The sequence below is a fragment of the Mesocricetus auratus genome, unplaced genomic scaffold, assembly GCF_017639785.1.
Source record: "Mesocricetus auratus isolate SY011 unplaced genomic scaffold, BCM_Maur_2.0 Super-Scaffold_100013, whole genome shotgun sequence".
NCBI lineage: Eukaryota > Metazoa > Chordata > Mammalia > Rodentia > Cricetidae > Mesocricetus > Mesocricetus auratus.
The window spans coordinates 52,084,450-52,097,212 of NW_024429196.1; the positions used below are offsets into that span (position 1 = coordinate 52,084,450).

The window sequence follows — 12,763 nt, forward strand, 5'->3', positions numbered from 1 at the left end:
AGCAATCCAGTAGTGCAAACTGCATAGTCTGCTTCCTTTGAGAGGTCAATAACTCAAATGGAAACAGGTACGGGAGACTTCTTGGGTGAGACATTTTTTCCTTCTCCCATACTGGGAAGAAACTGATGAGGGTATATGGGGTATTTAATGTGACACACATTTAAGCCAGGCCTAGTGGCACAGACCTATAATTCTAGTTGCTCAGGAGGCTGAGGCAAGAGAGAGTCATCGATTCAAGACCTGCCTGGACTTCATAGTAGTTCAGAGCAAACCTGGACAACTAAGTGAAACTCTGAAGAAAGGACTGAGGATATAGCTCAGTGACAGAATGCTTCTCCAGCATACGCGTGACCCTGGGTTTAATCCCTGGTACTGAGAGAGAAAAAAAGAGGGAAGAAGGTAAGGAGGGAGGGAGATGTTTGTGCATATTAGACTACTTAATGTTTATGCAGTAGGGTACATTTAATGTAATCCTTGGTAAGTGAAAAATATTATTTTTACAGAGATGGAATTCTAGGTTAATTCTACAATATTTTATCGCTTTATTAGTATGTATGTGTTCAGACCCTACCTCAAAGGCATGGGTTAAGTTGACTGCAGAGCTTTACATGGTTTGCAAATACAATGGTCACTACAGAATGTGGCACACATTTAAAAATATATGCTAGGATTTGCAAAGGAAACCTGATTCTTAGCATTTCCAGGCTGCCAGAATAAAACAAAGGAAGACAGAAAGGCTTTGGAAAGAAAACTCTGATGCTTTGAAAGCCATATTTAGAAACTACCATGAATGTCATGCCTATATATAGCGAGCCTCTTTTAAGAAAAATAGCTCTCAGTCTTTGTTGTATATTCTGGGTCAGAGGTCTTGTTGAACATCAAGAGTGTGAGCTACAAAGATACATGGATCTGTATGACCAAGTTGGTCTTCTAGAAGCTCTGACGTAGCCCTTATTTTGAGGACTAAAACCATGGTGTTCAATTATTTTTCAACATAAAAGATCATGGCATGACTTGCTGCCCTACAGTGACTGACTTTGTTACCTTCTTGTTGGCTGTAGGTATTGTCACCTGTTCTGTGAGATGTAGGAAGACTTCCAAGAGTCGTTATTTTTGTGAGCATCTCTCCTGCTCCATTCTCCTTTTTATTTAGTCTGGTGCTCTAGTCCATGTTATAGCGCTATCTGCATTTAGGGTGAATCTTCCCTCTTCAGTTAAACCTCTTGAAATGCACTCACAGACACAGCCGAAAGTGTGCTTCATTAATTTCCTATGTGTTTCTTAATCAAATCAGGTTGATGATCAAAATTAACCATCACATACTCTCACTAGTAATGTATAAGGGTGCTGATTTCTCTACATTCATGTAAGCACTTGTCATTGTCTATCATTTTGATTACAGCTATACTAGTGCTTGGAAATGGTACCTCTCTGTGGTTCCCACTTGAATTTCTGTGACTGCTAATTACTAACAGCCATCTTTTCACGTGCTTCTTTTCAATTTACAGACACACACACACACACACAGAAGTTACTGAGATTCTGTGACTTTTTTTAAATTGAACTGTCTCCTATAAAATATATGATTTACAAATATTTTCATTCATCTTTCTACTTTCTTTACTTTGAAGCATTCTCTCTCTCTCTCTCTCTCTCTCTCTCTCTCTCTCTCTCTCTGTGTGTGTGTGTGTGTGAGAGAGAGAGAGGGGGGTGTCTCTCTAGGTAACCCAGGTTATTCCCTAACTCTCGACCTTCCTGCCTTAGCTCCCTGAGTGATGGGATTACAGGCATGTAATATGCAGCTAAAGTTAAAATGATGATTCTTGACCTTAACCAACTATCCCAGATTTTTGTCATGAGTGTTGTTTTTCAGGTAAGTTTTGATTTTGGGCTATTGTGAGACTCTTGTCTTCTGAGCATGTTGCTGTTTTAAAATAGGTTAGTTGCAATTAACTCCCACAAGTCCCTCATGTGATCAGGCCCACTAACAAAGTGTGTGAGGTTCTTCACAAGCCCATGGGGTCTCATCCTTCTTCAAGGGTGTGCAAGAAGTCAGTATTTGCCAGGGGAGATGGAGGCAGAATCCTCTCCAGTACAGTAGCTGCCCAGAAGTTGCTCATCTTCCTATTGGTAACTCTTCACCTATGCATCTGTGAGTAACATTAGTTAAACACAGTGGTTCCCCAAGCTAGACTTGAGTGGATAAATTCTTTTCTTTTGTCTCTCATTGGTGCGTAGAAGAGTAGAAGTTTGTTCATATCTGCTCGGAAAGGTCTCACCACAGTGTCTAGCTTTACCAATTTAAGGTTGCTGTTATTTTTTTAACTAACTGCTTATTTTTTCAACAGCTGTATTCTACAAATATATCTTATGTGTTCATGGCAGACTTGCCTTTAGCAGAGCAAAGCAGAATGCAGCAGACATGGATTAGGAAGCCAATAATGGTGCTACATCTCTTAACATTGCGAGTATGATTTGAGAAGTGTATCATTGGGCAATTTGTCATTATTTGAACAGCCCAGAGTGCACTTATACAAACAGAAATGGTCTGGTCAACCATCCATCTAACTATATGGGCTAGCTCTTAGTCTAGAAACATGGAAGAGAACATTCCATTCTCTTGGCCCTCTCTCACCCATTTTCACAATGCAATGTTTATTGACCTGGTCATGTGAAGGTGCCATGTAGGCTGTCCCAGACTGCCTCCGTTCACATAGGCAATATCAACACCAGAGGACAGAGTTCCACAGCAAGTACTGTTGTGTCTATATATACAAAGCAAATTGCAAAGGGGATTTAAAAAATGAATATTTTAGGATCATTGTTTCTGGATTTGATTTAGTAAACTTCAAGGTGAAAACCACCATGCGAAGAAATAGAAGTTTCTTTTCTTTTCTCTTTTTGAACCAGTTTCCATTTTCTGTCCTCTTTCTAGGCCTCTGATGATTATCACTCAGAAGATCACAACCTTGGCTTTTCAAATTCACGATGGTGAGAAAACAATCTTCCTTTGGGTTCTGAGAGCCATCCAGGTGTCCGGTACTCCCCAGTGTGTATTTCACACACAGTTCAAGCTTCCATGAGTGCTGGCAGGCCTTGCTCTCTCTTGTTCAAAGTTTCCAGGTCTCCATAGTCACACCCTTCTACTTTCCCAGCCTTCACTGCCTGTTGCTTTATTGAATCCACAGTCCGAACATTTGCTAAATGTTTGCTCCAAGAGCAGTGAGGTTTCTGTTTACATTTTAAAGTTAATTCATGATGCCCTCTGACCTTTTCCAAATTTATTAAGACAAAGGCTTCCTTTTAGCTTTGATTTCATCTCTGAAAAACTTAGAGGGCAATAAAAAATTTAACAGCATTGGCTGTTTAATCAGTTTTTAGGGGGTTTTTAGCCCCCTGGGGAAGATGTGTGCCTGGAAAAATCATCTGATGAGATTAGTTTGACCTATAAAAAGCTGGGAAAGGAGGAACTGAACCCTTTCTTCACTTAGGTTCTTCCTAACAATGGTCAGAACATATGGTTTACATCACTAGAGTGACTTTCTAGGGAAGGGAGGAAGACTTTCAGCCAGGTGGAAGACTGCATTACAGGGTTAAGATAGGCAGTGGGCAGGTGCCCTCCCCTCAACCTGTGAGTTTGCACTGCTCTGGGAACATCTCAACTTGTCTTTACAGTAGCAAGGTTGAGAAGATTTCTCTCCAACTACTAGTTTCCTTGTTTTACTTACAGCATGGGAACAGATTATAGTTCATTTGACCCAGTGTATTTCATTCATACTTGGGGGTTTAGCTACTCTGCATAGAACTGGGTTATTGCATAGCAAGAATGGGGTCTGTGTAGAGTCACCAACCATCCTGATTTGCCCAGGGCTCAGACATCCCCAACATACAACTTACATTGTCAGAGTCAGGAAGTCCCAGGAAGACGGAACCGTGGCTGCCAGGAATGTCTCCATGGGCCCGAGGAAGCCAAGGATATCTTTGACTATAACCCTACCCCACATTAGAAACTTACTTAAAACATGATAAGACTTTTTGGGGGTGTGAGTAGGAATTAGCTATGCTGTTCTGTTCTTGAGTGTAAACTTTATACATGACAACTTTGTGTCACCATATCAAAGTATAGACTTACAGAAGTAAAGAACCAACAGTCAAAAGTCAGTTCAATTCTGCAAATTGCTGTCTATGTGTTGAGATCTCATTGAAAGGAACAGAGTAAGGTTTTATTGTTGGCTCTGTGTGTAGGTATGTAGACATGGCCTTACTGTGAATCCCAGTTTAGTCTTGAACTTGGAATTCTCTTGCTTCCTCCCAGGTGCAATCATACTAGGCAGGGATGGATGGGTTTTTTGTTTCTTTCTGGTTTTTGACACTGCTGCATTTTTTTTCCATTTTGAAATAGACTTTGGTCCTAAATTTACATTTTAAAGTACTCTCTCCTTACCACATTTCCTGGAGTATTCCTAACACAGAGTGAAATGTTTATTTACCTTTTTCTTTACTTCCCCCCTTGTGTGTGTGTGGGAGAATGAGGGAATTCCAGAAACGCTGTCTTTTCTTAGGCATTTTTTTGACAGGATCTTATTATGTCTTCTAGCTGGCCTGAAACTCTATCTGCCTGTCTCTGCTTTCCATATACTGTGATTACAGGCCCGAGCCACCACACCTAGTTTAAGTGCTTTGTGGAATTGCCTTCATGGTTGCTGGGCAGATTTAGAGTTCTTATGTTACTTGTTGTACTTCAGAGTCAATATGTGGCTCACATCTGAACTCCCAGCACTTGGATATCATACACAGAGGGCTGCAGGTTCAAGGTCAGTCTGTGCTACATAGTGAGATCCTATCTCAAAGAACCAAATATAAACAAAAACAAGTGGTTTAAAAAAATACCCACAAAGATAATGCCTAGTTTATTTGACTCTAAGATGGCACGTACATTTTACAGGAAACACACATTACTTGTGGCTGGAAGTTTGTCTGCTGTGGATGAGTTTGAAGAAGAAGACAAAAATCTGATGATTCTCTGTGTTTTCCCTGCAGTCAGGCTTATATTCCTTTTGCTGTTTGAAAGGAGAAAGTCCCTGTTTGTTCCCCCATTATGTCTCATCCGAGTGCTCTCAGCTTCCTCTATTACGGCTATCCGAATTCTCTGGTATATTCGTTATTTTTCCTGTTGCTATGATAAAAATCTTCTGACCAAAGGAACCTAAGGCAGGCTGGTGCATGAGTGCACTGTCACATTGCACCTGAAGTGAGAAAGCAGAGGCATGTACATTGGTGCCTTGCTCATTTTCTCCGTTTTGTTATGCCTAAGAACCCAGTCCTTCGAGTGGTGCTACTGGTAGTTAAGGCGGGTTTTGCCACCTCATGTAGCCACTTCTAGAAACTCCCTCACAGGCATGCCCAGAGGGTTGTCTCCTACGTGACAGTTGATGTTAGCTATCGCACCAATTTTCTCACTTGGCATTATGAGGGATTCATCTGAAGTGGTTCAGCCCATGGAAAGCATTCTTACAATTGCTAGAGCAACGGAATCCTGCTGTGTGGTAAGGGATCTCTAAGTGGAGGTGATGGGCAAAGGTTTCTGGAGTTAACATACTACTAGACAGATCAAACACAAGTAACCCTGAATGCTCCCTTATTCATACAAACCTATAGAGATTTCTTCATTTGGACTCTTGGGTAACTGATCTAGGATAACTTTACACCCGTCGTAAGGATGGAACTCAGGGCCTTGTTCATGCTAAGTTCACTTTCAACCAATGCCTTCCTCTTGTAGGGCTTTTGAAGACCGAAAAGTAGTGATTCTTTATAGTAGAAGAAGCAAAAATAAATCGGCTTTTTCCAACTGCACTTGGGAACATTCTTCTAGGATCAGTTCCTTATTTCACTTTAAACATTTTGAATTTCATTTCACTTCCGTAGGATTAGGTCGAAAAGCTGAAGACCTTTCTGCTGAGCAACACCGACTTGCTGTGAAGTAAGTTAGCAGTTAGCAGTATATTGTCAAGTCCTTTGAATGTGTCTAGAGCAGTGCTTCTCACCCTTCCTAATGCTTTGACCCTTTAACACAGTTCCTCATGTTGTGGTGACCCCCAACCATAAAATTATTTCGGTGCTACTTCGTAACTGTAATTTTGCTACTGTTCTGAATCATACTGTAAATATTTAATATGCAGGATATCTGATATGTGACTCCACAGGTTGAGAACAACTGGTCTAGAGCTTCTTCATTTTAATAAATACTCATATTAATTTCATTATATGAATGTAATATTACTATTGTGTCTGTTGTTGATAGACCCTTGTCTGTCTACTAATCTTTGCCTTGGACAATGCCAGCTAATGGCTAACCTTGCATATAGATCATTTCTGTGTGTGTTTGGGTCTGCTGTAGGGCAAAGGTCAAGAGCAGATGGATCTCATCTGTGATTTTGTCTATCCTGTGAGAGTTTCTTTTCCCAGGATTATTACTTTATTGGATTTGTGTCTGGGACCTCAGAGAAGCAGCAATAACCAATGCATGTAGTATATGAATAGGTCCCAGCATAGGAAAAAATAGGAAGTAGGACACAAGGGAATCCAGGTTGGGGAGTCAGGGAGATTCTGCAGGTGGTCTTTGGCTAGTGTGGATGGGCAGCAGAAAGGGAATGGTGCTAGAGAGAAAGCGGGGAGGGGGTGCTGCCCAAAGAATCAGGAGAAAACATTGGCTGGGGATGAAAATGTCATTGGGGTGGCTCACAAAGAACAGCCATGGCTGGGGGATAGGCTCCTATTAGAGGGTACCAGAAGCAGCTGGCATCCCTAAGGAGTCCCAGGAAGTAGCTTCACTAAAGACCTGGGACTTAGAAGCACTGGAGGATTCAAATAAATCTGGTCTCTTGCTCAGCACTATGTAGCTATAGTCAGCTTAAGGCACAGTCTGAGGAACCAGTGAGCAACGGTGTTTCAAGAACTCCTTCCCTGCAATAATACTCTGCTAGAACAGGCCTCCTGTGTGCCCTTGCAGCAGGAGGCAGAGCCCTGCGCTCCAGGTTTTCCCTGGTCTCCTTTTCAGGACCTAGACACCAAAACAGACAACAGATTGTCACGGTTGGTTTTGTGTGGCTTCCAAGTGGAAACCGGTCAGGTCCGCCCACCATTCACTTTGTATTTATGTTGGCATTCAGGAGAGAATTTCCCCTCTCTGGAGCATCTCAGCAGCTGACATAAGGCCAGATTCTCACCGTGCCTTTGTTTATACCTTCATTTTGTGATGCAAGCAGATAGAGGTGATGAGAAAGAGCAGCTCCCAGCTTTAGGATAACCTTTGCTTGGGATCCCTTCCTCAGTGTTCATGGTCCTTACCAGCAGAGGGGTGAGTGATGTGGAACTGTGACCATCTCAAGCACCTATTTCATCCACGGTTCCTGTCTTAAAGATGTCTCTCTTAGCTGGATTTTATAGGAAACAGAAAAGTGAAAGGCCTTGTCATGGATAATAACATTTCAGGTATAATGGCATATTCTGATGGAGAATTGAACATGGATGAGTACTCAAGTTTTAAATTTCATTTATGTTCACAGAGTGAAGCCCTCACTTTTGGAATACTTAAGCTACCATCTCAACTTTATGAGTGTCATAGCTGGCCCTTGTAACAACTTCAAGGACTATGCAGCCTTCATTGAAGGGAGACATATACATATGAAGTTGCTGGAAGTGAACTGGAAGCAAAAAGGCTTCCACAGTTTGCCAGAACCTTCTCCCTCTGTAAGTTTTTAGTACTTGGCATGTTTTTTGTTTGTTTGTTTTGTTTTTGTTTTTGTTTTTTGAGTTTCAGAGAATGGATTTCATTCTCAGGGCTGATCCTAGCTAATAGTCAATTCTAATTATAGAGTCTTATAGCTGGGAGTGTAACTTGTTGATAGAGCACTTGCTCAGTATGCATGAGATCCAGGTGTGATTCCGAGAATGGAAAAATAAAACAGTGACAGCCAAATGCCAAAAGCTTAACAGAGAGCATGAGCAGTATCCACCCCTATTTGCTTAAAATCAAATACAGGCAATTATCAGGCTGTTCTCTGTGTAAGATCAACTTAGTTTGGACCCAGGCACTTGTTCACAGTTCTTTGTCATGTTCATTCACTTAAGCCCCAGTCACTTCTGGGAAGGGTGCCAATGCTGTGCCACATTAGAAAGGCCACCCATTGGAATCTATAGACATGTAGGATGACATTTCCTGGAAAGCCAGAGGAACTGGGCAAAATTATTGAATCCTGATAAAAATTCACCACATCCTAATCCTAGATGTTCTTGTTTTGGATCTGTTGCTGTGATAAAGCCATGATCGAAATCAGCTAGGGGAGGAAAGGGCTTATTTAGCTTACAGGTTACTGTCCATCATCAAGAGAGAAGCCATGGCAAAAGTCTGGAGACTGGTTGGTTGAAGCAGAGACGACAGAACTTCTGGCTGGCTTGCTTGTAGGCTCTTGTTTGGATACCTTTCTTCTACAGCCCAGGCCCAGCTGCCTAATGGGCCCTCTTACATCAATTAGCAACTAGGAAAATATCCCATAGACATGCCACAGGCCAATCTGGTGAAAGAATTTCCTCAACTGAGCTTCCCTCATGCCTGGTTACAGTAGATTTGTGACAAAGTAACAGCGGAAGCTAACGATGACACTAGATAAGATATTTGAATCTTTTTTGGGGGAGCCAGTGCTCTCCATTATCTGTTCATGAATTGGCTCAGGTGTTCAGTTACCTACACAGAGCCATTACACCGGAAGTCTCCACATCCTGGCTGGAGACTCAAACATGTTTCCCAGCTTTGCAGGCTATACTAGTGGAAAGCAAATGGTTATTGCTTTTCTGGTGGAAAATTGTTACGCTATAATGGTATCCATTTCTCTTATGTTTTGGGCAACAACCCTACTTTACTTATGTTGGTAGGAGATACTGAAAGACACATTTAGATATGCCCCATGTTTACAGTGAATACCACCAATCCTCAAGGGTTACATGTGTGTTCAGCATCTAGATACACCTGATAACCTAATCCTCTCAGATTTGTGTCTTGAGGAAGAAAACCCATATCTATTTCCCTTCTTTCAAAGGAAGTTATTGGATAACCATGTCCTTTTGGTGCTATTGCCAAAACTGTGTTCCTCATACCTGAGTTTTTCCCCCATTTCTAGGGAGCTGTGATACAGAAGTTGTGCATGACCTTGATGTCTCTCCTGCTGTTTTTGACACTCTCCAAGTCCTTTCCTGTCACCTTCCTTATTGATGACTGGTTTGTACATAAGGCCAACTTTCTGAGTCGACTCTGGTACTTATATGTCGTCATGCAAGCCGCAAAGCCCAAGTATTACTTTGCATGGACATTAGGTAAGTTTGATGGAGTGACCCAAAGTGAATGAGGAATGAAGTGGTCTTCCTTGGATGGCTTAGTCAGAATATCATTTGTATCATCAAATCATAATAAAGTCCAGTCTTTCCTGTGGCAGTGAAGCCAGTGCCAAGTTTAACCTTCAACATTGCACTTCTCTCTTCCACCCTTTGTAAACTCAGTTATCGGTGAGAAGGAGACATATAGCTGCTGTTTAAACCCAGTGTTCATAACTGCTTCCAACCATTGAACTTGGCCATTCAGTGCAGTGCAAAGTTAAGAGAAAATTCCAGAACAGCCTGGCTTGCTTTTCTCTGATTTTATATATATATATATATATATTAGATGGAGTTGTTTAAAGCTTTATTAAAAGAAGACAATATGCACTTACCAAGGCTGGTGAGGGATTTTGATTTAAGATGGGAAGGTTAGAGAGAGCAGGGGCTTGCCTTCATAAGCCAAACTGGTCATTCAATGGTTCCCAGTGTTTTGTCCACAGACAACAAGTTAAGAAATAGCCCATGACTCATGTCCTCTTCTTAGTTTGTATTTCAGGTTTTAAGGTCTAAATTAGACTTTGCAGATGCAGAATTGCTTTTTTCATTCAAATATGTCTAATATGAAATAGACTGTTTTGGCCATTTAGGAATGAGATTCAGCATTGGCAAGTTTTCCCCATGACAGTTACGATTGAGAGCCAGAAACTTTCACTGCACCAAACATAAACTTTGTTGCCCATTAAGCAGTTTCTACTGGGGCCAGGTTATTTTTAACTGCAAAAATATCTATGTGTAAGTTCAGTCCAAAAGCAGTATTTCCCTAGCGTTTGACCAGAGATATCAGACTTAGAACTCTTTTTGTTTGTTTGTTTTGTTTTGCTTTAGACAGGATCTTACTATGTAGTCCTGGCTGGCCTGAAACTCTCTCTGTAGACCAGAGATCTACCTGCCTCTGCCTCTGATGGCACTAAAGGTGTGAACTACTACATCCAGCATCAGAGCTGTTTAGAATTCACAGCATGCTGTGCTTTGTTTCCATTTCCATTCAGTTTAATTTAGGGCTGTTTGTTGAGCACCAGGCTTTGTGCTAGGAAATATCTTCTGCATCTCAAGACTATGGCATTTTGTGGGAACATAGACATCAAGAGTCGCCTCAGTGGCATAATATGGAGGATAAATATGCTTCAAAAGCTTGTTCCCTCCTTCCTGATTGTGCTGTTGCTTTGCTAGTTAAAAATGCTGTCTTCTTTATTTCTTTAGTAGCTAAGCATCTCTATCTCGGGTAGCTGGGAGTCTATTTGAATCCCTGTATATATATATGTGTGTGTGTCTTCCCATGCAAAATAGTGCTTTTACTTTGCTGTAACCTAAGTATGAATGTGTGTAGGTGTGTGTGCATGTATGGAGGGGGTGGGTTGGGGGTGAGAATGTCTTCCTCCCTTTTACTGCATTCTCCATTTTCACTTACTTTGCTCTCTGTGTTCTCTCCCTACCCTTTCTGCTCCCACATTTTGTATCTCCGGGCTCTAGGTCTGGCTTTGGACTAAATCAGCTCCAGATTTAAGGAGGAAATAAGGCCATTCCGTGGCCTTATGGGGAGAGTCTGGCACAAGGTGGGTGTGGGCTGTGCTGACAGCGTCTGGGTGGGAGGGGTGACAGGGAACAGGATGTCATCCTGCCCTTTAGGAGAACTCCCCAGACTTGTGGAATGCAAATATGTTTCCTCTGGACAGCTTTCCCTGTGCAATGAGCTCTGTGTCTCCCCAGTTCCCTCTGTCCCATCTTCATGTTTTCCTGGTTGTTTAGTGGAAACACTTCATTAATTTGCATAGCTTTGATTTGAAGTTTCTTTCCAGTTTAGATTACATGGGCTAGTCGGAAATTAACCTTTCTATTATTTATGAATAAAGAAGCAACAAATAGTCCATCAGGGAATATTTAAATTGCTTAACCGAATAATTGTTTTATCCAGCTCTTTAAAATTCCATTTACATATAATTGATATACTAATTATAAATTATTATAAATTTAATCCTTAAAGCTGGCCTTTCATGGATGTCAGCTGCACTCTGTTAGGCTTGCTCTAGTTACTGTTTATATAGAAACAATAAAATTATTTTCTTTGGACTTAACATCCAATTCTGACCCCCTCCCCAACTAATGGTTACCAGAGGCTCAACTGTCTAGGCTGCATCCTAAGGACCACAAACTCCAACAAAGGGGTATCCAAAGCAGTTTGTCTGCCATAGTAAGTTACACCATGCACAAAGAAAGGAAAGCCTGTTTGGAGAGAGGACCTCACTCTGGCTGCTCTAGGTCATGATGAAATCTTAGATAAAGTTCTGCAGAAAGCACTGTACAGAACAGGGAATCCTGACTCTCCAAATAGGGTGATTTTGGGAGCCTGCTATCTCACAAAGGAGTTCTCAGCCCTTTGGGATGTGGAATCAGTTCTGACCTTCAGATTCTGGCACTGCCTGAACTGGAATGGTCTGCACATTGAATGAACATTTCCAGTCTCAAACTCCTTTGCTTTCCCATTAGTAGAGGCCATTAGAGTGAAAATGGCCACCACCATCATCTCCTGAGTGCTTCCTTGGATGGTCCCTGTGCTGTGAACGTTGTACACATTTCAACAGCTCTTTTACATAGGTGCCATTGTTGTATGCATTTTGTGTTTAGTGGATGGGTTTCTAGACGTTAGGCACCTCACCTCCTCTTGCTTTTGCTGAGCCTGCCCTTACTGACTCTCCTAACGTTGCTATGAGGGTAAATAAGAAATACCTGTAAGATTCTGGGTATGGAGACCTAGAAAGGTGTGTGATGTTGGTGGCCAGCTTGCTGGGTTTGAGTAGCATGCAGGCTGTTAGAACAACACACTTCCAGGTGTGTCTGTAGGGGCATTTGCAGAGATAGCAAGCTGAGAAAGAATTCCATTCCTGCATGTTGGCAGCACCACACGTAGGCTGAGGGCTCAGGTGGGACCAAATGGAGGAGAAGGAGATAGGGAGAAGGAGACAGGGACAGGAATTCCTGCTCTTTCTGCTCCATAAGTGCCATGATGTAATGTGCTCTGCCACACCCCATCTTCCCTGCAGTGATGGATTGCAACATCTGGGGCTGAGCTGAAGTATATCTGTCCCTGCCTTAAGTTGTTTTTTTTCCTGTGTGTTGTGAAAAATCCGACCATCATAGATGATGATCAGGAAAACACACATTCATGCACACAATCATTGCTTGGTTTTTGTCAACTCTGACCAGCAGTGGTGGGCACAAAATTGAAGGAGAAGATGGGAAGTTAAGGACTGTTGTGCTGGCCTTGTCATGGGTTGTCTGGCTGTGATTTTAACTGTCACCTAGATGACATCTGTCATTCATAGATTTGCTCTCACAT

The 12,763-nt window shown here is 41.9% G+C and overlaps 1 protein-coding gene across 3 annotated transcripts in view; it reads left to right on the forward strand.

The window, feature by feature from the left end:
- The window catches only part of Mboat1 (membrane bound O-acyltransferase domain containing 1), a 103,829-nt gene that overhangs the window by 71,589 nt on the left and 19,477 nt on the right, over positions 1-12,763 (forward strand). For all 3 annotated transcript variants that reach the window (XM_021225034.2, XM_021225035.2, XM_021225036.2), the window contains 4 exons: positions 2,936-2,991; positions 5,926-5,980; positions 7,566-7,749; positions 9,177-9,369. In XM_021225034.2, the coding sequence (XP_021080693.1) occupies positions 2,936-2,991; positions 5,926-5,980; positions 7,566-7,749; positions 9,177-9,369 (488 nt within the window). The remainder of the gene's footprint in view (positions 1-2,935; positions 2,992-5,925; positions 5,981-7,565; positions 7,750-9,176; positions 9,370-12,763) is intronic.